The sequence below is a fragment of the Babylonia areolata genome, chromosome 1, assembly GCF_041734735.1.
Source record: "Babylonia areolata isolate BAREFJ2019XMU chromosome 1, ASM4173473v1, whole genome shotgun sequence".
NCBI classification, from domain to species: Eukaryota; Metazoa; Mollusca; class Gastropoda; order Neogastropoda; family Buccinidae; genus Babylonia; species Babylonia areolata.
This window is the reverse complement of record NC_134876.1, coordinates 12,357,599-12,384,004: the sequence shown is the minus strand read 5'-3', so window position 1 is coordinate 12,384,004 and position 26,406 is coordinate 12,357,599. Positions and strand designations below refer to the sequence as shown.

The following is a 26,406-nucleotide window of genomic DNA, read 5'->3' as shown; positions in this document are numbered from 1 at the left end:
AGTGTAGGAAGCTAGGAGGGATAGTGCTTCTTGCAAGGAAACCAGCTGATTATCTTCCAAAGGTGGTTTCTCTGTATCAGTGTCCCCATCAGAAAATGTCTCTTCTATGGCATAGAATGATGGGTCAGGCTGTGTGCTGGGCACGTGATCAGGCTGCTAGGAGGTGGTCATGGAGGGTGGAAGCGGATTTGCTGCAGCAGAAGAACGAGCAGTAGTAGGTGTGGCACCTGGAAGCAGAGTGGTGCATAGTTGTTGCAGCAAGTTAACAATGAGTTGCTGGTTGAGCAGCTTGCCGATCCGCCATTAGTGGGTGGGAAACAGGAGCAACTGGTTGTATGGCAGATGGGGTCATCATTGCATTGCTTGTAGGGGCCGTGCACATACCTGCACTGAAGGCGAGGGGTGATGTCGGTGCAAGGGAAATAACTGCGGCGGTGACAGGAAAGGGCACCGAAGCAAGAGTTGCCCCCCTTGGATTGGCTGCATGGGACAAGGGGGAGGGTGCAAGCCTATGGGTAAGCGTGTCCCCTAGTGGTCCACCTTCCTCCCTACACATGGGGCGGGCATCCCTAAGCGCCTTGGTCGCTATAGGATCCCAGATGGAAGAGGCATGTCGTGTGGGGGGCACATGAGCTGATGTCATGGCTGCCGCCATGGACGCATTGCATATACGATATAGGGTCCCGTCTAGCTTATGGATCCAAAGCGTGTATGGTGTTTTTTTTTTGATACTGTGGGTATGGGCAAAGTGATAGAGGAGTTCACTGCCAACTGGCAGGACTGAGAAAACACGGATCTCGTCGAGTCCGTTTGCGGATGGAAAAGAATATTATCAATGGCACCACTGACCCGAGTGCGGGGTAACGAACCCCTAGAAGTCACTGGAGGAGACGTCAGAGGCAGTGGGGGCCTGGAGCTGACCGGAGGTAGCGGATTGGCATTGTTTAGAGAGCCCAAAGTAGAGGGCCCAGAGTGTCTGCGAATCGATCGAGATCGTGCCTTAATTTTAGCCCGATCGCCCAAATGAGCCACATAATTATGCCACCTGGTTGAAGACATAATTGGACAAACAACAAGGACGCCAAAGAATTGATAGACAGATAGAAGAAAAAACTTAGCCGTATGCAGAGCACAGGAACAGGAGGCGAGATGGCTGCCAGAAAAAAGAGGGTGCTAGCCAGGGGGGGTTACCAACTTCTGGGAGGTTATCGTCCGTAGCTACTTTCGTTTTCTTGGCATAGGTGGATAGTAGTTTGCACAGGACAGGAATGTCAGACCCCTGCCAGAGTCTGCACTAGTGGGTCATGGTTAAGTATGTGTAATTAAACAGAAATATTTGAACCTGAAAATAATTTTCAACTATTTTTAGCGGACACCACCACAGTACCACCCAGAACATCTCCAGGTGCCTGTGGTAGCCTACACTGGTGGTAAAGGCATCCTGGCAGACCAAACAGATGCAGCATGGCTACTGAAACTCCTCTCCTGAACTTTGGTCATTTCCATCAACATTCCATCATGGGAACATCTAGACTTTATCTGGGCATTCAATGCTCCCACATACTGCTACAATGACTTGATCAGTTGGGTTTTCAAAGATTAAAAGTGGAATAACTAAAAAATGCATAGGATTATCATACATTATGCATCTTATAATCTTGTCAGAGGGCATGGTGTTCAGGACAAAAGTTCTGTGGCGGGTAGTAGTTTGACTGGAGTCTGCACTAGTGGTTCACGGTTAAGTATGTGTAATTAAAGTTCTGTTTTAGAACCAGTTTCTATTCTGAATTTATACTGATGGTTGTCTTTTGTTAAGTTTGAAAGACACAAACAGGAATTGTCAGGAATGATTTGACATGACCAAGAACAGCAAAGCAAAACGTACTGTGCAAAGACTGAAAATTCACCTCAATCATTACTGCAGATTATCTTTCACACACAAACACAACAAAATCACAATGTATAAAATCCCACATTTATTCTTCCATGACATTCACAAAATAATTAAAATAAAAACTGCTACACATTGATACACAGTGAATACATAAACCGATGAGTGGTGTGGCATGAGCATGTAAGAGTCTCTTGGTGATAAGACAATGAAGATGAGTTGACCACATGCCTAGTTATTATGCTGCTTTCTGGGAACCTTTCTTGCCAATCAGAGACTTGTGGATGTGAGGGATCACACCTGCAATAGAATGTGACAATTTGATCACCCAATAGAAACAAAGAGATAAAGAAATCTAGACGTATATGACAGTTATTAAATCAACAATGAACATCACTGAAAGAGAGACACCCCCCCACACACACACACCAACAAATGTGTGAATTGTTCATTGCTGAAACGACAGCATGATTTGAAACTGACCTACCCACTGAAATAATTGTACAGTCAGAAGTATTTGATCACTGCTAGAAATTTGGTGGAATTTTTGGCTTTTCTTTGTAACATTTACCTTGATCAATGAATACAAAACTGATGCAGCAGATTTTAGATTACAAGTTAAAAATGAATACCTACATATAGTGTCTTATCTACAGTCACTGGGACTAACGTTTTACATGTCATGTGTGAAATAAATGACTTCATTATTTCAATTTAAAAAACAACAAATTCCACCCTTTGCAAAATGCCAAAAACATCTGTTGTAATATTGGAATTTGCATATTCCCCCGATTCTGCTGCTGTTACTTCATAAGAAAAGTAACTATCACATGCTGAACACTCCAATGGATTTCCAGGCAAGATGGCGGATGAAGAAGCAAACCATATTACCTCTTAACAACCGTGGTATGCAATAAACCTGTTAATGGTATGCTCAGTTTAATTCTGTGTGGTCTGTCTTCAATAATTTTCTTCTTTTAATGACAGACAAGGAATGGATATTAGGCTGCTTATAAAACCTACTTGAACAGCTGGTGAAAACTGCAAAATGTGTGTTAAGCGCATAAAGTAATTGTATGTGTAATTAAAATGAAAACTACTGCAATGTTCTAGTATGCATAATCACTTTTTTTTTCTTTTTTTTTTTAAAGGGCAGACTTAATCCATGCAACATGTTCCTCTTACTAAAAAATCACTTGATCTTTTCCGCCTCCCAAACATTTTCTTTGTGCAATAAGCCCCCCTTGAAAATCCCTGACTTCATCTTTTAATCCTAAAAAAACCCACACCCAAAAACACCCCAAAACTACGCAGCCTGCATTATTGGGTTACTTACCACCACCAGCAATAGTTGCCTTGATCAGAGAATCAAGCTCCTCATCACCACGGATGGCCAGCTGCAGGTGACGAGGCGTGATACGTTTTACCTTCAGATCTTTACTGGCATTGCCTGCCAACTCCAGAACCTGTTAAAATCATACATGCGACCTCAATACAAAAAAAATGGCTCTAGAACACTGAAAACATTAGTTTGTCCATCTCTGGCACCCATAATTAAAAAGAAAAGATTAATCAACTTCTAAATTTGCTGCAAACGTTCTGCACTGTGTATTTTATCTTTTAATAGAAGTAAAATAATTTTATACATTATCAACAATCCTACACAGTATTAGTACTAGTACACAAATACAATGGTGTTCTGAACTACTCACCAACAGTGCAAGCATCTTAAACAGAAGTCTGGTCATTCAGTGTAATGTTAGCAATACTAAGTTGTAAGCATAAAAGAAGAAAAGTGATTGTGTAAATGAACTGGTATTGTGTGTGTGGCTACCAAGTCCAATTTCCTTGAGTCTGTAGGATATTGCTTTTGTGCAATATTTTTACAGACATACAACTGTGCCCACTGGCCATGGACTTTAAGCAACAGATCATAAAATAAGAAAAGAAATATGTACAGATATGCAGTCACACCACACTGAAATTTAACTGCAGAATCAAAACCTAACTAATCCAATACCATACTACATAAACCTTTGCGCTTTTTGTATAAATCTTAATGTCAAAACAACATTTGTAATAACTAAGAACAGAAAGCCAAGTGCTTTGTAATTACTGATATTAGATAGTCGAACACTTTTAAAACAAACATTTGTAAGCCATGTCACCGACCCAGGGATCCCTTCCTCTGCCACATATCATATAAACTTTTAATATAATTATAAACATGATCTTATAAAACCCCTGTTAATGAGCACCTACATTAAAAAGAAAAAATAAGTCTTTCATTAACACACCTTGCAAATAAATTAGTATACTGAAAAGCAGACACCTCTCCTACGGTCTTTTTTTTGTGTGGACCCAAAGCTAACCAATGTAAAACATTAACAGAAACAAGGTTAAGACCAGAGCGTGATCAATGGACAAACCAACAAAAAGATCCAGACACTACAGACTGAAAATTAAACTTGTATTCATGATTTTGCACTTATACGTTCATTCATATACAGTCGTGTAACCAGATTCATTGCATCACTGCACAAGACTCAAGGGAGGTTGCAAAAAATTCCATGTATATTATCAATTTTAGATTTTGCATTAGCAGATCCAAGGTACATGCATATGGATGTATCTGACTAAATTCATGACGCCCTAAGTCTGAAAAAGACATTCTGTGTTGCAACTTGTGCAAAATCTGTTAACAAGTAACTGTCTTTACAACTTGACAGTGACAGATATGGATTCTTTAATTAGTTAAAAAGAGGCAAATTGAAAGCTGTCCTCTGACTATTGATGTTTGCAATGTCAAAACTATCTGTAAAACAGCGTGATGATACAACAAATACAGCAAGAATAAAACCACAACAATAACAGAAAAATAATTTTAAAAAAAGTAACTTATTTCACTGCAGAGAAAAATAAGCTAAATTCAGTTTCAGTGATACTAATTGTGATACCAAAATCTTTAATTCATCTCACTATAAACTTCTTGTGCAAATTACCCTTTTCAGTCACAGATGAAAACTTGTAACTACTGTTCAGTCTAGAAAGTGACATGTTACAAAGATGTTCATACTGATTCTGAAACAAAAACATCTCAACTCCCTGCAGGAATGAGCAAAAACCATAAAACTTGATTCCTTTATCTACCAAAATTCTCAACATTATTACTTTCTGTAGTGTTGCAGAGGTCTAAACAAAACAGAAAATGTAACCGACTTCATTCACAATACTACTGCAATTAAAAAAAAAAAAAAATCAATTGAGTGATGAAATAACCGCCAACGAATATGCTGGCACACACAATGCCACATACTGATAATTACCCTGTGTGTAACACTATTTACAAAAACATTAATCTGCAAACCTACCTCAGCTGTTAAATACTCAAGGATGGCAGCACTGTACACTGCAGCTGTAGCACCAACACGACCATGGCTGGTTGTTCGCGTTTTCAAGTGCCGATGGATACGACCAACAGGAAACTGCACATCACATTCACAGGTTTTGAGGTCATGTTTACAAGACGTCTCGACTGAATCGGTGTTATTCAATTCATAATTCATTCATAAATTGCAAGATTTCGGAAAAAAGATCATGTTACCCACCTGTAGCCCTGCGCGCGCAGAACGGGACACTGCCTTTGCCTTCGCTTTTCCGGAATCCTTCCCCGCTTTGCCACCGGCCTGCACGTAAACATACACATTATAAATAAAAATAGAAAACTTGTTCAATCATAAATATAGAAGGATAACACTTAAGAGGAAAACAACAATACTTGTTGCGCATCTACGGTATATTAGAATATCAGATGACATATATTTGAAAGCGATTTTAGCTGATTTACCATTGTAAAGAATTAATCGTTTCTTCTCAGTTAAAACTCAACCGTCCTGCCTAGCTCCGTCGCGTCTGTTTCTCACTGACGACCAATCAAATCCTTTCCCGCCTTTAAGCGCCCTCTTCCGGGTTTGATTGAACGGTGACAACATTTGGATGGAGATTTAAGCAAAGAAATCGCTTTGCATAACTGAACACATCTCTGCCAAGTTTGAACAGTACAATCACGATAGTTTTGCCTAGTGCGACTGACATTTATTTTTGTTAAACACGAGTTTAAATCAGTTGTCATGGGAAGTAATTCAACATTTAAGAGAATTTTCTTCATTGGAAGAGTTATTTCCCGTTCGGCATGTGTGTTATCTGGTTAAAAAAAAAAAAAAAAAAAAAAAAAAGAAGAAGAAAAAGCGCCTCTTTTCCACTCGACACAGCACATTGAATTAAAGAAATATTCCTGTTTTTGGTTGTCTGTTTGTTTTAAGTTTTTTTAGTCTTGCTGACGGGATTTTCTCTTTGTTAAAAAAAGAAAAGAAAATTATTCCCTTAAACTCACGGTTAGAAAATATGGATGGCCATACTCACCGGCTGGCTGGAACTACCGTACATCTTTCTCAGTCGTACCATAAAAAAGAGAGAACTAAAAAAAAACTAAAGAAAAAAGGAAAGAAAAAGAAAAAAAAAGAAAAAAAAAAAGAAAGGAAAAAAAGAAAGAAAGAAAAAAAGAGGATCAAGCAAAACGCCGGGCACTCAGTTTAGGTTTTGTGGAGCCCGGTGAAGATGATAAAGCGGTGTACGCATGGATGTGTTTTGGCATTAGTTGGTGCCATAGACATAATATATATCTCAGTGGTTGGTGCACGAACTTTGGCCTGGGTTGTCGGCCACTGCCAGATTTATTTTAGAGCAGTGGTTTACGGCATCAGTTCAGTGATTGGCCGGCCGGCCTTGCCACTGAATACATATTGACGGACACCGACTAATAACTCACTGTAGACACTAATCGTATCTGTGCTGTGTTTAAAAAAAAAAAAAATCTCACTAGTGCCAACTGATGGCCAAGACTGACATAATCCATACCGTGGCGCACCGGCACTCACTGACTGACACCGCTCCGACTACACTGGCCCAACGGCACACACTGGCAAACCGGGACCTGACACTTCTTTATTTTAGTTTTTAAAATATAACATTTTTATTCTGTTTTATTTATTTTATTATAGTTTTATTTTATTTATTTATTGAATTTTTTTTATTTATTTTATTTTATTTTTTTACAGAATATTAACATGAGATAAATAATGTTCTACCAATTAGACAACTTTTGTTCGAATTTTCTGGACTGACTGTGATCCGGGCCCTGTATTGTCCAACAGTGAATGGCGGGACTGATGCGACCTACCGATATTTGATCATTACTCTGTTGTCTAACTTGAATTGTTAATTGTCGTTTCACACTGAGTGCACTGACGTCATTTACAAATTGTTGCCGATTTCATCAGCTGTTCCAGCCGTTTATCATTTCTCTATACTACCCCCCTTCAGTTGCCACTGACAACCTCCCGCTTCCCCTCATCTCCCACACACGACACACACTCAGGAAATGATGACTGATTATACTGTTCAGTTGTTTAGTAATATCACTCAAAGTGAAAAGACCGGTTAAATTAAACCGGCTGAGAAACATACTGACACGCATTCCCGTCACAAGCACCGTCACGTTACATAACACACACATAGTGCACACTGGCACACACACACAGACACAGTCATGTGACACAGACTCGCTGAGACAGATACTGACACACATCGTATACCGCGCACGCACTGCATGCACGAATGCCGCCGCCCCCCCCCCCCCCCCCCCGGTGCCGGGAGACCGCGCGCACGTGTCAGTTCCTCACGGTCTTCAGCTCTGGCACAAAACTTTTCGACAGACTGGGGTTCGGATATTTTCGGCCACTGAGTATTCTTTACGACTTTTATCATCATTATCATTAGTGAATCCCCCGTTTGATGACGTGAGGTGGGTGAGCCGGAATGTGCATACACAAGGGGAGTTTGCGTGTGTGTGTGTGTGTGTGTGTGTGTGTGTGTGTGCGTGTCAGTATAAAGTTGTGCGTGTGCAGCGTGCATGTATGACCCGGCGTCAGTGTAAGCTTGGTATGCTTCAGTGAGTTATGCACGTTTGTTGTTCGCCGTCTTGGCGGTTTCAGTTTTGCATGCTGAGAATCGATGCCTTTGATGGCGCTGCGGAACTTGTGGAGTATGTGAGCGTTTTGAACCCCACACGGAAGAAAATTCAGCCGTGACAAAGGCGTGAACTGGCTATTGACGTGGTTTGACACTCAGTTGACGTACTCGGCTACGGTAGCGTCATATAACTTCTCTCTCTCACACACACGCACACATACACACACTCACTCACATACACACGCATGACTGAGTGCACGCACACACACACACACACACACACCCCCCACCGGCCGGCCGCACGGCACCGCCGCTCCGGCGCACACACACACACACACACACACACATACACTGTCTGCATCATACTGAGTGGTAGTAGGTTTTATTTAGGGCAATACAAAACATAAGCACTAGAAAATAGAAGCATTATAGTATCACACACTGGCAATTGGCGGGTACTGAAAACAACAACAACACCCCAGTCCAACTATCAAGATTCAACAGTCAGTGTTACTTAGACACACACACACTACACACACAAAACCGATGCAGATAAGTCCGGAAGTACCGTGCAACTGAGTGGCATTGTGTATGTGTGCGAACCAAGCATGACTCAGTTGTGCCACGTAGAGAGAGAGAGAGAGAGAGAGAGAGAGAGAGAGAGAGAGAGAGTGAGTGAATGAGATGTACTATTCTATTGTACTAATCACAGACCTTTAAAAGGTTTTTGCCAAATGAGCATAAACGTTCATCCATCTTTTCAACCTGTATTTATGAATCAAGTAAAAACTGAGGTCCAGATAAACTGCAAACGTATAACGTTGATCAACTGACGGTTTTATATCAGTTGAATCTTCCTAGCTTTTCAGTGTTTAACAATTTCGTATTTCGTGCGACTCCAGTTTCCTCACGAAGGGGGAAAACTCTTGTGTTAATATCTGCATTGGTGAGTGTGATTTTTATCAAAACATGCAAAACTTTTCTTTCTTTCTTTTTCCTCTTGACAATGATATCAATTTCGAGGTCAATTCAGTGAAATGCAAGTTTAAATATGTGCATCCGTTGATACTGATACTGATACCGCATCCGTTGGTTCACCTACACAGTCACGTTATTCTTCAGTGGTCTACACACACACACACACACACACGCACACACACACACACACGTCTCTCTCTCTCTCTCACACACACACACACACACACACAGACCAAGACCCAGACCCAGATCCCCCCCCTCCCCGCCCCCCCCACACACACCGTGACAGAGGCATGATCATCACTTCATTTCATTGCAGTATTAGTTTCATTCCAATGAAACAAACATAAAAACAAAAATATACTGAGAAAAAGAAGAAGAAAAATCACAGTCCTGACAGAGTTCCACGATAAGCACGGCAGGACTTACAATAACACGACAAATCAGATGGAACAGAAAATGTGACAGGAAAAAAAGCAATGTGTTTGCAGGTCAGCATAAATCTTGTTTTAAACATGCAGATAAATTTGTTTTAGATGTTTATACACAATGACGTGCTGTCTAAAGATCATAATCCTACTCTTGTCAAAAATGCTGCCACAGAAGGGCTGTAGTTCTTATTAAAAAAAATAAATCGGAATCAAAATGATCATACAAATAAACTCAGTACCCCGTCCCAAACCCCCGAAAAAAAAAAGAAGGGGGGAAATAAAGAAAGAAAAAAGAAAAAAAGAAAGAAAAAAAGAGCTTCAGTGTTCAGTGTGAATAAGGCACAAATGACCAGCCTTACCCACAAAATTCGTGGCATCAGTTATTTAATGGAAAAAAAAGAAAGAAAGAAAAAAGGATCTGATTAAATTCCATACCAACAATAATCAAACAAGTTATGGCAAATGTAGTTAAAAAGCAGTTTGGTATGACCTTGGTATCCAAAGATCAGAGTGAGAGGGCGGAGAGTTTTAATCCAAAGGGAAACTTCAATACAGTTGTTGGCTTTGTGGTGGCCGTACATAGATAGCCGTATATAGATTAGGAGGCTGTATGTGATATACTCTGAGATGGTTGTATGTGACATAAGTTCGGTAGCTGTATATGGCATAGAATAGATGGCTGTTTCTGATATTGATTAGACGTCTGCATGTGGTGTTAATTTGATGGCTGTATGAGGTAAACTTTATACTGCCTTTGTTGATGGCTGTTTGGTAAAGATTACACTATTTGCACTATATTCAATGGATTATACTGCGTCTGTGCTATCTTCACTGAACAATGTTTCTAATGTATAATCTTAATTAAGTAGACTACATAGCGTCTACAGGCAACCTCGATGGCTTTCATTGCGTTTGTGTCATACTTTCTTCACTTGATTACATTGCGTCCAAACTATTTTCACAGGGTAAAACTCCGTTTGCACAACATGATCTTCATTGGAGTATACTGGTTTGTACAATATTCACTGGATTACACGGCGCTGTGTAAACACTATCTTTGCCACACTGGATTTGCTCCGGCTGTGTTATATCATTATGCTGAGTTTGCACTGGTCATCACTGTTCAGCTGTCTTCACACCCCACACCCCCGAACCCTCCTTACCCTGACACGCTCACTGATTTACAAGCGAACGTCCTCAAACTGCGCCAGGGACGCCTTGCCCGCCACCACCCCGTCCTCAGTCAAACCCGCCCCCTGCTCCGCCTTGGGGTCTGTCTGCGGCACCTGTCGCATCTCGATGGTCCTGTTCCTCAGGCAGTGCAGTATGTCGTAGCGGGCGGGCAGCCAGCCCCGCGTGAAGACCAGCTGCGAGAGGAGGGAGCCACCGATGATGGCGCCGAGGCTGCAGAGCATGATGAAGGTGCGGAAGGGGAAGCCCTGGCCGTGGTCCGGGTGGTAGAGGGGGAAGCGGACGGCGGGCGGCAGGCCGATCAGCGGCTCCCCGGCCAGGATGCGGAGCAGGAAGGCGGTGACGTAGCCCAGCAGGCAGCCGTAGCTATTGGACGGGGCGAACCAGAGGATCATGGTCAGCTGTGGGAAGAGCACGACGTACATGAGGTCTGAGCAGAGGACGAAGAGGCCGTAGATGCTGCTGGCCGTCACGGCGATCACCGTGGCCAGGGTGCCGCACACCAGCACCGTCACCCTCAGCACCCACACCAGCTCCCGGCCTGACGCCTGGCGCACAGTACACGTGCTATGTGTCAGGTTTCTTTCTACCTCTTCCTCAGTTCTTATTTTGCTTTATTATTTTCATTGTAACAATTATCTTTATCTCCTTAATCTGCCACATGACCTGGTGTTTTTGGGAGAACAATATATTAAAAAAAAAAAGAAAAAAAGAGAGAACAATTTCCCCTTGAAGGCTACACGTGGAAAGCGATCTTATGAGATTGCAAAATAAAAACAAAAACAAAAACAAACAAACAAACACCCCCCAAAAAAAAACACAACAAACAACACCAAACAAAAACAACAACAAAAAACAAAAAAAAACAAACAAAAAAACCAACAACCCCACACCAAACAAACAAACAAAAACCCCAGTCAATCCCTTACTCTCTTTCCGTCGGTCTGTGTCCTAAACGACGACAATAAAAACAGCAACAGCACTAGCACCAACAACGACAGCAACACCAGCAATAGCAGAAATAACAAACACCACAGCAAAACAACAGTAAGCACAGTAACAACAACAACAACGACGACGACAACAGTCACTGACACCAACAGCAACAACAACAGAAACAACAGTTTCAGTTTCTCAAGGAGGCGTCACTGCGTTCGGACAAATCCATATACGCTACACCACATCTGCTAGGCAGATGCCTGACAGCAGCATAACCCAACGCACTTGTCAGACCTTGAGTGCATACTTATATGTTTGTGTACCTATCAGAGTAGATCACTTTTGCCAGAGGACAACACTCTGGTTGCCATGGTTCTTTTTCAGTGCGCCAAGTACGTGCTGCACACGGGACCTCGGTTTACCGCCTCATCCGAAAGACTACACGTTCAGTTTGATTTTTCCAGTCAAACTTGGGAGAAAGGGCGACAGCGGGATTCAAACCCACACCCTCACGGACTCTCTGTATTGTCAGCCGAGCGTTTTCACCACTCTGCCACCTTCCTCCTCACCAGAAACAAGAACAAAAACCAACAACAAAGGCAGCAACAACAAGACCAACCACCACCACCAAGAACATTAACCAAGTTAAATAAACATCTGTCTCACTCTCTCACCCATTATCTTTCTCTCCCTCATTCTCTCTCTGTGGCATTGGCCTGCTATGACTAAACCATTCATTTATTCACTCATTCTCTCTCCCTTTCGTTTCCTCTATCTCCCTCCCTCTCTCTCTCTCTGTCTCTCTCCTTCCCTCCCTTTCTCTCTCTCTCTCCCCTCTCTCCCTCCCCACTTTTCTCGCCCTGTCTCTCTCTTTCCCTCTCTCCCTTCCCCCCCCCTCTCTCCCAACATTTATCGTTCTACCCGTATCACTTCCCCCTTCCTCCCTCCGCCCTCTCTCCCCACTTTTCTCGCCCTGTCTCTCTCTCTCCCTCCCTCTCTCCCAACATTTATCGTCCTACCCGTATCACTCTCCCTTCCTCCCTCCGCCCTCTCTTCCTCCCCACTTCTATCTCCCCACCTCTCTCTCTCTCTCCCCACCCCTCTCTCCCTCCCTCCCCACTTCTCTCTCCCTACCCCCCACCTTTGGTCGAATGATGTCGCAGTAGATATTCTTGGCGAAGACGGAGGCGGAGGCGAGGATGCAAGAGTCTGCGGAGGACATGACGGCGGCGGCCACTGTGCCGATGCCCAACACGGACACGGGCAGGGGCACCAGGTACTGCATCACCAGGGGCAGCACCAGGCTCCTCTCAGACTCCGGCAGCTCGCTGGTGCCCGTCGGCGTCCTGTAGTCCGTCTGGTTCCAGTCTGTTGGGTGTGTGTGTGTGTGTGTGTGTGTGTGTGTGTGTGTGTGTGTGTGTGTGTGTGTGTGTGTGTGTGTGTGTGTGAAAACACGGATATAGACATGGGCATGTATACACGTACATAGTAACACAGGTACAACATAGATACACACGCGCACGCACACACAAACACACACTCACACACACATTCACACACCAGTAGCATTTAAAGTGGAAAGACTTTAAATTGAATACACGGACACACGCCGCACGCACGCATGCGCGCACACATACACACACACATACACGAAATCGCAATTCATTTTCGACATGTTGGGTGGGAGAGAGAGAGAGAGAGAGAGAGAGAGAGAGAGAGAGAGAGAGAGAGAGACAGACAGAGAGACAGACAGACAGACAGACAGACAGACATGCAGGCAGCATGAGACAGAAAGACAGCCAGACCTATCATGTATAGAGAAAGTAGAACCTTCATGGCAAGGTGATGAAGCAAGCAAAAAAAACAAACAAAGACACCAACTAACCAAGAACAAAATCCCCCAAACCAAACCAAACCAAACCAAACCAAAGAGGCCCACCAGTGGAAGCCCCGACGACTCCGATGACCGCTGGCGGGATGGAGAGGAGGGCGGAGGCCACGCCCGCCATGATGGTGCTCAGCCTGGCCACCTTGTAGTCACGGCACGCCAGGGCCCGCTGGTAGTACGTCTGCAACCACAAGGCGGTGACCCACATTCATATACATCACTGTAAGGACAACAACAACTACACTGTAAGGACAACGCAACACTGTAAGGACAACACAACGCTGTAAGGACAACACAACACAACACTGTAAGGACAACACAACGCTGTAAGGACAACACAACACAACACTGTAAGGACAACGCAACACTGTAAGGACAACACAACACTGTAAGGACAACACAACGCTGTAAGGACAACACAACACCGCACTGTAAGGACAACACAACGCTGTAAGGACAACACAACACAACACTGTAAGGACAACACAACGCAACACTGTAAGGACAACACAACGCTGTAAGGACAACACAACACTGTAAAGATAACACAACACTGTAAGGACAACACAACTCTGTAAAGACAACACAACGCTGTAAAGACAACACAACACTATAAGGACAACACAACACTGTAAAGATAACACAACACTGTAAGGACAACACAACTCTGTAAGGACAACACAACAGTGTAAGGACAACACAACGCTGTAAGGACAACACAACGCTGTAAAGACAACACTGTAAGGACAACACAACGCTGTAAAGACAACACAACACTATAAGGACAACACAACACTGTAAGAATACAGCACTGTAAGGACAACACAACACTGTAAGAATACAGCACTGTAAGGACAACGCAACACTGTAAGAATACAGCACTGTAAGGACAACGCAACACTGTAAGGACAACACAACACTGTAAGGACAACACAACACTGTAAGGACAACACAACACTGTAAGGACAACACAACGCAACACTGTAAGGACAACACAATGCTGTAAGGACAACACAACACAACACTATAAGGACAACACAACACTGTAAGAACACAGCACTGTAAGGACAACGCAACACTGTGAGGGCAACACAAATCTGTAAGGACAATGCCACACCTTGAGGACAACACGATCCGCACAACACTGTAAGGACAATACGACCCAAGCATCACTGTCAGGACAACACGACCCCCATACCACTGTAAGGATAACACGACCCACACATCACTGAAAGGATAACACGACCAACACGTCACTGTGAGGACAATGTCAATTGCAACTGGGAAGGAACTCAACAAACGATGCAATGTATACAGTTACCTTTCATTACCTCCGCCCCTTTAAGTGCGCGTTGTTTCAAAGCCAGCCTGGAAACGAATTTCATTAATGTCCGATTGGACCGATTACAAAGAACATAGTCTTAAACCTTCACACAAAGCTTAACTAAATTTTCAAACTGTCGGTCTAATTTCTAATCCCCCACAACAACCACCCCCTACAAAAAACAACAACAAAAAACACGTCAAAACAAACAAACAAACAACAACAACAAAAAAGAAAAAAGAAGAAGAAGAAAAAAATCGAAAAAAGGAAAAAAAGAAAAAAGTTCTCTACCCACTAGGCAAAGTAAATGAAATATGTCACTGGCATTCGACATGAAATCACAAACAAACATCAACAACAACAAAAAAACAACAACAACAAAATAAAAACAAAACAAACAAACAACAAAAAACAACAACAACAAAGAACAAAAACAAAACACAAACACAAAAAACAACAACAACAAAAAAACAAAACAAAAGAAAACAAAACAAAACAACCTCCCCCACACCCCCGTCCCCAACCACTCCGACCCCCCCAAAAAAAACAACAAAAAACAAAACGAAAAAACTCGGCTTATACGCACCTGCCAGGGCAGTCCTCCCATGAGAAGAAGCAGGAAGACATCGATGAACTTGCCCACCTGGTCGGGCTGAATGGTGCCAATCCACCTGTCTGACACACGGCTGAGGTCCACCGCCTCGTGGTTCAGAGCGAAGGGGAACACCAGGTACTGTAACATTCCATCAGGGCATACCCTGCATGACAGTACACCAGGTATTGTAACATTCCATCAGGCCATACCCTGCATGACAATGTACCAGGTATTGTAACATTCCATCAGGGCATACCCTGCATGACAATATACCAGGTATTGTAACATTCCATCAGGCCATACCCTGCATGACAATATACCAGGTATTGTAACATTCCAGGTAGTGTAACATTCCATTAGGCCATATCTTGCATGACAATGTACCAGGTACTGTAACATTCCATCAGGACATACCCTGCATGACAATGTACCAGGTATTGTAACATTCCATCAGGCCATACCCTGCATGACAATGTACCAGGTATTGTAACATTCCAGGTACTGTAACATTCTATCAGGCCATACCCTGCATGACAATGTACCAGGTACTGTAACATTCCAGGTACTGTAACATTCTATCAGGCCATACCCTGCATGACAATGTACCAGGTATTGTAACATTCCAGGTACTGTAACATTCCATCAGGCCATACCCTGCATGACAATGTACCAGGTACTGTAACATTCCAGGTACTGTAACATTCCATCAGGCCATACCCTGCATGACATATGTACCAGGTATTGTAACATTCCATCAGGACATACACTGCATGACAATATACCAGGTACTGTAACATTCCATCAGGCCATACCCTGCATGACAAGGTACCAGGTATTGTAACATTCCATCAGGCCATACCATGCATGACAATGTACCAGGTATTGTAACATTCCAGGTACTGTAACATTCCATTAGGCCATACCTTGCATGACAATGTACCAGGTATTGTAACATTCCAGGTACTGTAACATTCCATCAGGCCATACCTTGCATGACAATGTACCAGGTATTGTAACATTCCATTAGGCCATACCCTGCATGACAATGTACCAGGTACTGTAACATTCCATCAGGCCATACCCTGCATGACAATGTACCAGGTATTGTAACATTCCAGGTACTGTAACATTCCATCAGGCCATACCTTGCATGACAATGTACCAGGTATTGTAACATTCCATTAGGCCATACCCTGCATGACAATGTACCAGGTACTGTAACATTCCATCAGGGCATACCCTGCATGACAATATACCAGGTATTGTAACATTCCATCCGGGCATACCCTGCATGACAATGTACCAGGTATTGTAACATTCCATCAGGCCATACCTTGCATGACAATGTACCAGGTATTGTAACATTCCATTAGGCCATACCCTGCATGACAATGTACCAGGTACTGTAACATTCCATCAGGCCATACCCTGCATGACAATGTACCAGGTATTGTAACATTCCAGGTACTGTAACATTCCATTAGGCCATACCCTGCATGACAATGTACCAGGTACTGTAACATTCCATCAGGGCATACCCTGCATGACAATGTACCAGGTATTGTAACATTCCATCCGGGCATACCCTGCATGACAATGTACCAGGTATTGTAACATTCGATCAGGACATACCCAGCATGGCAATGTACCAGGTATTGTAACATTCCATCAGGGCATACCCTGCATGACAGAACACCAGGTACTGTAACATTCCATCAGGCCATACCCTGCATGACAGAACACCAGGTACTGTAACATTCCATCAGGGCATACCCTGCATGACAATGTGCCAGGTACTGTAACATTCCATCAGGCCATACCCTGCATGACAGAACACCAGGTATTGTAACATTCCATCAGGCCATACCCTGCATGACAATGTACCAGGTACTGTAACATTCCATCAGGCCATACCCTGCATGACAGAACACCAGGTATTGTAACATTCCATCAGGGCATACCCTGCATGACAATGTACCAGGTATTGTAACATTCCATCAGGCCATACCCTGCATGACAGAACACCAGGTACTGTTTCATTCCATCAGGGCATACCCTGCAATACCAGGTATTGTAACATTCCAGCTACTGTAACATTCCATCAGGCCATACCTTGCATGACAATGTACCAGGTATTGTAACATTCCAGGTACTGTAACATTCCATTAGGCCATACCCTGCATGACAATGTACCAGGTATTGTAACATTCCATCAGGCCATACCCTGCATGACAAAACACCAGGTACTGTAACATTCCATCAGGGCATACCCTGCATGACAGTGTACCGTCACCTGTTAGAGCACATTGTACTTCTGACTGCCAAAATAAATCATAAACGTTCATTTCATAATATGCAATTTCGCGTAGTTTCGTGTTAACAATATTGTAGCCACAAAGGTCTATCGTTTTGATGGGGTTGATCAGCAATGAATATAAACTGGGGAGAAAAATACGGAATTCGATTGTACTATATTATTTTTCGTCGCTGCTGGAATAATTTGCCGATGATAAGTCACGCGGAAACTTCTTTGTACACACTCGTTGGTATTTTGACAGATTGCAATCGGTGAGACATGAAACCAGAAAAAGTTCAAACTTACATTTGGCAACAATGAAAACGGGAGGGGTTTTACTGCAGTTTCAGCAGGAACCAACACAACAAGAGAGGCAAGGCCTTCAAGACTCACTTGTGATAAATTAAGTCCCCTAGCATTAATTACAGAGTAATTTCCTTTTTTTTTTACTATCTGCACCAAAACGTTTGCAAAATAAATAAAAATTCCATGCTTAGCAAAAGAAGTTCCTGTTTGAACAAAAAATGATAATAATGACTCATCTTGTTGTTGTGTCAGAATAAGAGGTCAAAGTGCCAATTTAGAGAATACAAAAAATACGAATATAACAGTAAATGCAGTTTGCATATAATTAGGCTTCTTTATTATTTTTTGTGCCCATCCCAGAGGTGCAATATTGTTTTAAACAAGATGACTAGAAAGAACTGAATTTTTCCAATTTTTATGCCTAATTTGGTGTCAACTGACAAAGTATTTGCAGAGAAAATGTCAATGTTAAAGTTTACCACGGACACACAGACACACAGACACACGGACACACACACACACACACACACACAGACAACCGAACACCGGGTTAAAACACAGACTCACTTTGTTTACACAAGTGAGTCAAAAATGCCTCACCACAGAAGTGAAAAAGGGAGACGAACGACTATCCAGTGAAAAAGAAAGCTATCGGCACGCCTTCAGTCTATCTGACGGCCAGAGAGCTTTTAACTCTCTCCATACGAACGGCGAAAGAGACGACGTTAACAGCGTTTCACCCCAATTACCACCATCAAAATATTGCAAGCGGAAGGCTCTTATATTGAAGAGGTGAATGTTGACAAAGAATACCACAAGTCTGACGACGGAAGCTATAGGTTCGGTCATTCAGACACCCACTGGACATCCGAGGGGTCTGTGTAGAGGAGAAGAGAGGACTGGCCGTACTGAGTGAGTTAATGAAACAATCGCTGTAGGTTACACAACGAACTGACAAAACAAAACAAGACATAAAACACCATGACAAACTAGAGAACGAAAACAGTAGCAAAGATTGCAAACTATCAGCAAGCTAGCGGAGCACGTGAATATGCACGTGATAAACTGACCAGTCCGAGGGCAATGAGGAAGAACTGGATGACATCGGTGTAGGCCACAGAGCTGAGGCCCCCCATGAAGGTGTAGAAAATGGCCACAGCAGCCGACACGATGATGGACAACTCTGCATTCACGTCCAGGATCACCGCCACCGTGTTTCCTGACCATACATACATACATACATACATACACGCATACATACATACATACATATATTCATACATGCATACATACAATATATAGATGGGCAGATAAATAAATACACAAATAAAATTTCATAGGTAAACACATAAATGAATGGACTAACAGACGAATAAAACAGATTACTAAACGAATGATTAAACAAATATATTAATGTATGAATAAACAAACAAACAAACAAAAAACAAAAAAAAAACAAACAAAAAAACACACAAAAAACAACAGCAACAAATAAATAAACAAACAAACAAAAAATGAATAAATGAATAAATAAACAAACAAACAAATAAACGAATGAATAAAAAATATAAATAGATAAATAAATAAATAAACTGGCGAATATATGCATTGATAAGTAAAACCAAATTCATCGGTGTTGTTATTATCTTTTTAAATACTAAGCAAAGCACACAATTTCAGGCTAAAAGACCTCACACTGCAATGGGTATCAAAATCAGAATCACTTTATTATCTCAGATAGAGTAACTAAGAATGGTGAGGTCTGTGGTCCACACACATTTCAAGCAAAACAGTGAAACATGATAGCATACAACATAAAAAAAACAACAACACAGTAATCTCAAAGCAAGCCAGTTAAAAGAATCACTATTCCACAATTGCAAAGAAAAAGAAAAAGACATAAATACACAACTGAGCGCACGCACATACGCCCGTAGTCACGCACACTGTTATGCATACATGTACGCACAATATATTGGACAATTATGAGCATAATTATGATAGTAAAATCAATATGATTTCGATACAATATCAAGTTGAAAAATACACAACAGAGGTAAAAGAAATTAGGCATTAAAAAAACATCTTTATATTGAAATACGTTATTTTCTTAACTGATTAAATGAGAAAATTCCACCCACTATCTCTCTCTTCCTCTCTCTCGCAACATTCACACACACACACACACACACACACACACACACACACACACACACGCACGCACACACGCGCGCACACACACACATACACACAATCACATACTCGCATGTGCACACAGTAATTTCTTTTTCCTCCCTCGACTTTGTTCCCTACCCTCATCTAATATCACTTGTAGTAAAAAGACGTTAAACCAAAGAACGAACACACACACACACACACACACACACACACACACACACACACACACACACACTCCATCCCACTCAAACACCATCCTCTGCTGCCGAACACATCCACGGAGGTCCCATTCCCTTGCTTGCCCAACGTTTCTGTGAATCAAATGGGAAAAAAAATCCCGCAAAGCCATTCACAAAAAGAGAGATTTGAGAAAACACACACACACACACCAACAACAACAGAAAGAAGACGAGACCGCAAGGTGCTGTTACCGAGAGCGGAGAGGACGGAGGCGGCCCAGAAGAGGTCGCTGAGCATCTGAGGGATGAAGAGGATGGCCCCCACTTTGCGGCCGTACTTCAGCTGGAAGGGGTCGAACATCGTCACGTAGCCAGCCTTCCGCATCTTGGGGGCGTACACCAGGCCCGCTGCAACACACACGCACGCAGATACAAACACAGACACACACAGAGAAACACACACACACAAACCGATCACACACACACACACAAACACACACACACACACACGCGCGCGCGCGCGCACAAACACACACACACACCGATCGCACAAATGCACATCTCCACATACACATCCCACCCAGACTCCAGTTCTACTCCTCCCTCTTTGTTTCTCACAAGACAAAAAGAGCACTCCTCCCAATGCCACAAACACAAACAAGCAAGCAAGCAAACACACACTCGCATGCACGCACGCACGCACATACAGAAATACACACACACACGCACGCACGCACGCACACACTCGCATGCACGCACGTACGCACATACAGAAACATACATGCACGCACGCACGCTCGCACACACACACTCGCACACACACATACACACACATACACACGCACATACACACACACATACACACTAGGCCACCGCCGCACCTGTTGCCAGGAACGAAGTGCAGTGCGGACCACTGTTGGTTTTTTTTTTTTTTTTTTTTTTTTTTTTTTTTTTTTTTGCTGCCCCATCATCTGCACCGTTTCAGTGGCATTACTCCCACGCCGCTCATTTAGATTCCCCCATACACAGCCACACCCGGGTTCATCCGTCGCAGTTCCAGCGTCGGCAGTCCACAGGGAACCATCGATGTTAGGTCGCCAGGAGGCCACGCACCAGAGGAGACCCTGCACTGCTGCTGAGTCACTTCGGTGGTGTTCAGTGGTGCCTGTTCTGTTTTTTAACGTACTTAGGACACCACCTACTAAGCCCCCTACTAACGACAATAATGGCTTAGTCGCGGAGCCAGACTGAGTGAGCGTCCCTCCCAGAGTGGAGACCGCCACCACGTCCCTCAAACAACAGCCCCCCATGAATCTGCCGACACTGACGACATTGACAGGACTCACCCCAAGCACGGAAGTGGAGGGGTATCGAAACTGAGGTCACCATGAGAGCAGGGCATGAAAGGCCACAGACTTTGAGACTATTTTGTTTATATTGATGACGATGAAGGAGCAGGAGGATGACGATGATGATGACGATGTTGCTATAGAGGTCCATTTTGGTTTGGGACTGCGTGACAAGGCTGTACTCTACGCTTCCTGTCATAATGATATCCCGGCGTTAACCAGGCCCGAGAGATACAGACACTTGCAGTGTTGGTCAGGTAATTAGAGCAACACACCCAAAGACGCATCCTTGAAGCGGATGACACTCGACTGTGTGGTCCCAGTCTCCCCATTTAAGCCCACAGCACACTCAACTCTGGGTAGGAGCCGGCCACGGGCCGAAAAACCCACCTCCGCTGGGATTCGAACCCGCGTCCTCCCAGCCGTCAGTCCGCGACGCTAACCACCACTGTTGGTTTTTATTGTTTGCTTTTTTGTGTGTGCGCGCGCGTGTGTGTTTGCATATATGCGTCAGAGAGAGAGCGACGAGAGAATGCGAGAGAGCGAGATTCAGCCAGACAGCAAGACAGACAGTCAGAAAGACAGACAGACGGAGACAGTGACAGAAAAAGGCAAAGAGAGAGAGAGAGAGAGAGAGAGAGAGACAGAGACAGAGACAGAGACAGACAGACAGACAGACAGAGAATACGAATTCGTAATGGTTTATTCAGATTTATGCCAATGCCCATAACGGAAAGGGAAAGTCATATAACTATCACACAATCAGTTTTCCGAAAAATGCAGTTTTGACATTTATGGACAATTCATAATAATACTGTAACCTAAGTTATAGCCATACGCAATCGTTTAAAGGCATTGTAACTGCATAACGCCACAATACACAATACAGCTGTATTCCTAGATGGCATTAGCATGGGCTATTGTAAAATTCCGGCATATTTCAACCTTAAGTAATGAAAACAAGGACAACAAAACATAAAGAGAGAGAGAGAGAGAGAGAGAGAGAGAGAGGAAAGACAGGGAGAGAAAGAGCGTGAGAATTGGCGTGAGAATCTTGAGTGGCACGGGCTGTTGTAAAATTTAGGCATAATTCAAACTTAAGTCATGAAGACAAGGACAACAAAACACAAAATGAGAGAGAGAAGAGAGAGAGAGAGAGAGAGAGAGAGAGAGAGAGAGAGAGAGAGGGGAGGGGAGGTGGGGAGAAAGAGAATGAGAATTACAAAGAAATGTTCGCTGTGCACAAACCTTCCCTGAACACAATCACGGCTGTCAACAGTTGGGGTAACTGCGTTCAGCTTTATTCAATCACATGCGCGTATTGTATACAAGGCGTATTGTACCCCACTGTAATTACCACAACTACTGGGTCCCAATTTCACAGCAGCCATGTATAAATGACATGTTAAGTGCTGTCACTGTCTTGTTTTTCCTTTATTTCTCTTTCCCTTTCCCAAGGGGAAAAAAAGGCAATTAGCGTATGATACAGCAACAATTTGGCACTGGTGATTATTTTCATTGAAAGTTCATTGTTGATTAGGTAGATTTCTTTACCTGATGAGAAGAAATATTTCTTTACGTGCGTGCGTGCGCGCGCGCGTGTTTGTTTGTGTGTGTGTGTGTGTGTGTGTGTGTGTGTGTGTGTGTGTGTGTGTGTGTGAAAGAGAGAGACAGAGATAGAGATGGTGAGAGAGAGTGAGAGAGAGAGAGATGTATTTATATATCATTTATACAATACAAAAGGGACATTAATTATGTACATGTATGTATATATCATTGATGTCGACGTGCTGTTGATATTCTCTCCGATACAATACAAAATGGACATTTATGTACATGTATGTATATAACATTGATGTCGACATGCTGTTGATATTCTCTCCGATACAATACAAAATGGACATTTATGTACATGTATGTATATATCATTTATGTCGACATGCTGTTGATATTATCTCCGATACAATACAAAATGGACATTTATGTACATGTATGTATATAACATTGATGTCGACATGCTGTTGATATTATCTCCGATACAATACAAAATGGACATTTATGTACATGTATGTATATAACATTGATGTCGACATGCTGTTGATATTATCTCCCATACAAAGCATAACCGCCCAACTTTGCTGGAATGTCAGACTGTCGCAACTCTTGTTCCAGATAATCCATGTTAACTCACTCAGTACGGCCAGTCCTCTCTTCTCCTCTATACAGACCCCTCGGATGTCCAGTGGGTGTCTGAATGACCCACTCTTTAGCTTCCGTCGTCAGAATTGTGGTATTCTTTGTCAAGATTCACCTCTTCAGTATAAGAGCCTTCTGCTTGCAATATTTTGATGATGGTAATTGAGGTGAAACGCTGTTAACCTCGTCTCTTTCGCCGTTCGTATGGAGAGAGTTAAAGGACACACAGGCCTTTCATGGGACTACGGTCCAGCTTGTTTCAAAGATCAGAATCAGATGTCTGATACAGAAATGATGAACATGCAATCCTACTTCAAACGCACACTAAAAACTCGAACCAACTCACAACCATTTCACGATTCTGCTGCTATTGTTGCCGCTGCTACGATTACTGCTGCTCTGTTGCTGCCCCCCCCCTCTTACTACTGATGCTGTTAGAACTACTACAACAGCAGCAGCAACACCAACTACTACTACTTCAGCCGCCGCTAAATTAGACCGATATTGTTGCTTTAGCATGAACAGTGCCACTTATATCATGACTGACATCAGCATGAACAGTGCTAAATCATCATGACTGTCATCAGCATGAACAGTGCTAAATCATCATGAATGTGATCAGCATGAACAGTGCCACAATCATGACTGTCATCAGCATGAACAGTACCACGATCATGACTGTCATCAGCATGAACAGTGCTAAATCATCATGACTGTCATCAGCATGAACAGTGCCGCAATCACGACTGTCATCAGCATGAACAGTGCCACAATCATGACTGTCATCAGCATGAACAGTGCCAAAATCATGACTGTCATCAGCATGAACAGTGCCACCATCATGACTGTCATCAGCATGAACAGTGCAACAATCATCATAACTGTCATCAGTATGAACAGTGCCACAATCATGACTGTCATCAGCATGAACAGTGCTAAATCATCATGACTGTCACCAGCATGAACAGTGCTAGATCATCATGAATGTGATCAGCATGAACAGTGCCACAATCATGACTGTCATCAGCATGAACAGTGCCACAATCATGACTGTCATCAGCATGAACAGTGCAACAATCATGACTGTCATCAGCATGAACAGTGCAACAATCATCATAACTGTCATCAGCATGAACAGTACCACAATCATGACTGTCATCAGCATGAACAGTGCTTAATCATCATGACTGTCATCAGCATGAACAGTGTTAAATCATCATGAATGTGATCAGCATGAACAGTGCCACAATCATGACTGTCATCAGCATGAACAGTACCACAATCATGACTGTCATCAGCATGAACAGTACCACAATCATGACTGTCATCAGCATGAACAGTGCTAAATCATCATGACTGTCATCAGCATGAACAGTGCCGCAATCATGACTGTCATCAGCATGAACAGTGCCACAATCATGACTGCCATCAGCATGAACAGTGCTAAATCATCATGACTGTCATCAGCATGAACAGTGCTAAATCATCATGACTGTCATCAGTATGAACAGTGCCGCAATCATGACTGTCATCAGCATGAACAGTGCCACAATCATGACTGTCATCAGCATGAACAGTGCAACAATCATCATAACTGTCATCAGTATGAACAGTACCGCAATAATGACTGTCATCAGCATGAACAGTGCTAAATCATCATGACTGTCATCAGCACGAACAGTGCCACAATCATGACTGTCATCAGCATGAACAGTGCTAAATCATCATGACTGTCATCAGTATGAACAGTACCACAATCATGACTGTCATCAGCATGAACAGTGCCACCATCATGACTGTCATCAGCATGAACAGTGCAACAATCATAACTGTCATCAGTATGAACAGTACCACAATCATGACTGTCATCAGCATGAACAGTGCTAAATCATCATGACTGTCATCAGCATGAACAGTGCTAGATCATCATGAATGTGATCAGCATGAACAGTGCCACAATCATGACTGTCATCAGTATGAACAGTACCACAATCATGACTGTCATCAGCATGAACAGTGCCGCAATCATGACTGTCATCAGCATGAACAGTGCAACAATCATCATAACTGTCATCAGTATGAACAGTACCACAATCATGACTGTCATCAGCATGAACAGTGCTAAATCATCATGACTGTCATCAGCATGAACAGTGCTAAATCATCATGACTGTCATCAGCATGAACAGTGCCACAATCATGACTGTCATCAGCATGAACAGTACCACAATCATGACTGTCATCAGCATGAACAGTGCTAAATCATCATGACTGTCATCAGCATGAACAGTGCCGCAATCATGACTGTCATCAGCATGAACAGTGCTAAATCATCATGACTGTCATCAGCATGAACAGTGCTAAATCATCATGACTGTCATCAGTATGAACAGTGCCGCAATCATGACTGTCATCAGCATGAACAGTGCCACAATCATGACTGTCATCAGCATGAACAGTGCAACAATCATCATAACTGTCATCAGTATGAACAGTACCACAATCATGACTGTCATCAGCATGAGCAGTACTAAATCATCATGACTGTCACCAGCATGAACAGTGCCACAATCATGACTGTCATCAGCATGAACAGGGCTAAATCATCATGACTGTCATCAGTATGAACAGTACC

General features: G+C 42.9%; 2 protein-coding genes across 6 annotated transcripts in view; both read right to left on the bottom strand.

The window, feature by feature from the left end:
* Nucleotides 1-1,963: 1,963 nt before the first annotated feature.
* Nucleotides 1,964-5,843, bottom strand: LOC143291181 (histone H2A.V). Its single transcript, XM_076600903.1, has 5 exons — nt 5,739-5,843; nt 5,500-5,577; nt 5,263-5,376; nt 3,228-3,357; nt 1,964-2,191 (listed from the first exon to the last, which is right to left on the bottom strand). The coding sequence occupies exons 1-5, from the start codon at nt 5,739-5,741 to the stop codon at nt 2,130-2,132; spliced, it is 387 nt and encodes a 128-aa protein (XP_076457018.1). The 5' UTR covers nt 5,742-5,843; the 3' UTR covers nt 1,964-2,129.
* Nucleotides 5,844-8,284: 2,441 nt separating this feature from the next.
* Nucleotides 8,285-26,406, bottom strand: part of LOC143279656 (high-affinity choline transporter 1-like) — a 109,183-nt gene continuing 91,061 nt past the window's right edge. For all 5 annotated transcript variants that reach the window (XM_076583714.1, XM_076583694.1, XM_076583728.1 and 2 more), the window contains exons 4-9: nt 20,479-20,634; nt 18,940-19,088; nt 15,259-15,405; nt 13,400-13,529; nt 12,602-12,828; nt 8,285-11,069 (exon numbers count right to left, since the gene is read on the bottom strand). In XM_076583714.1, the coding sequence (XP_076439829.1) occupies nt 10,512-11,069; nt 12,602-12,828; nt 13,400-13,529; nt 15,259-15,405; nt 18,940-19,088; nt 20,479-20,634 (1,367 nt within the window). In that variant the 3' untranslated portion in view covers nt 8,285-10,511. The remainder of the gene's footprint in view (nt 11,070-12,601; nt 12,829-13,399; nt 13,530-15,258; nt 15,406-18,939; nt 19,089-20,478; nt 20,635-26,406) is intronic.

Bases quoted from the DNA above. Each gene is read 5' to 3' on its own strand.
- LOC143291181 (XM_076600903.1), bottom strand. The intron at 5,377-5,499 runs GTGGGTAACATG...TGTGATGTGCAG, and splicing joins CTGCGCGCGCAGGGCTACAG to TTTCCTGTTGGTCGTATCCA. The intron at 2,192-3,227 runs GTAAGTAACCCA...ATTCTATTGCAG, and splicing joins GGCAACTATTGCTGGTGGTG to GTGTGATCCCTCACATCCAC.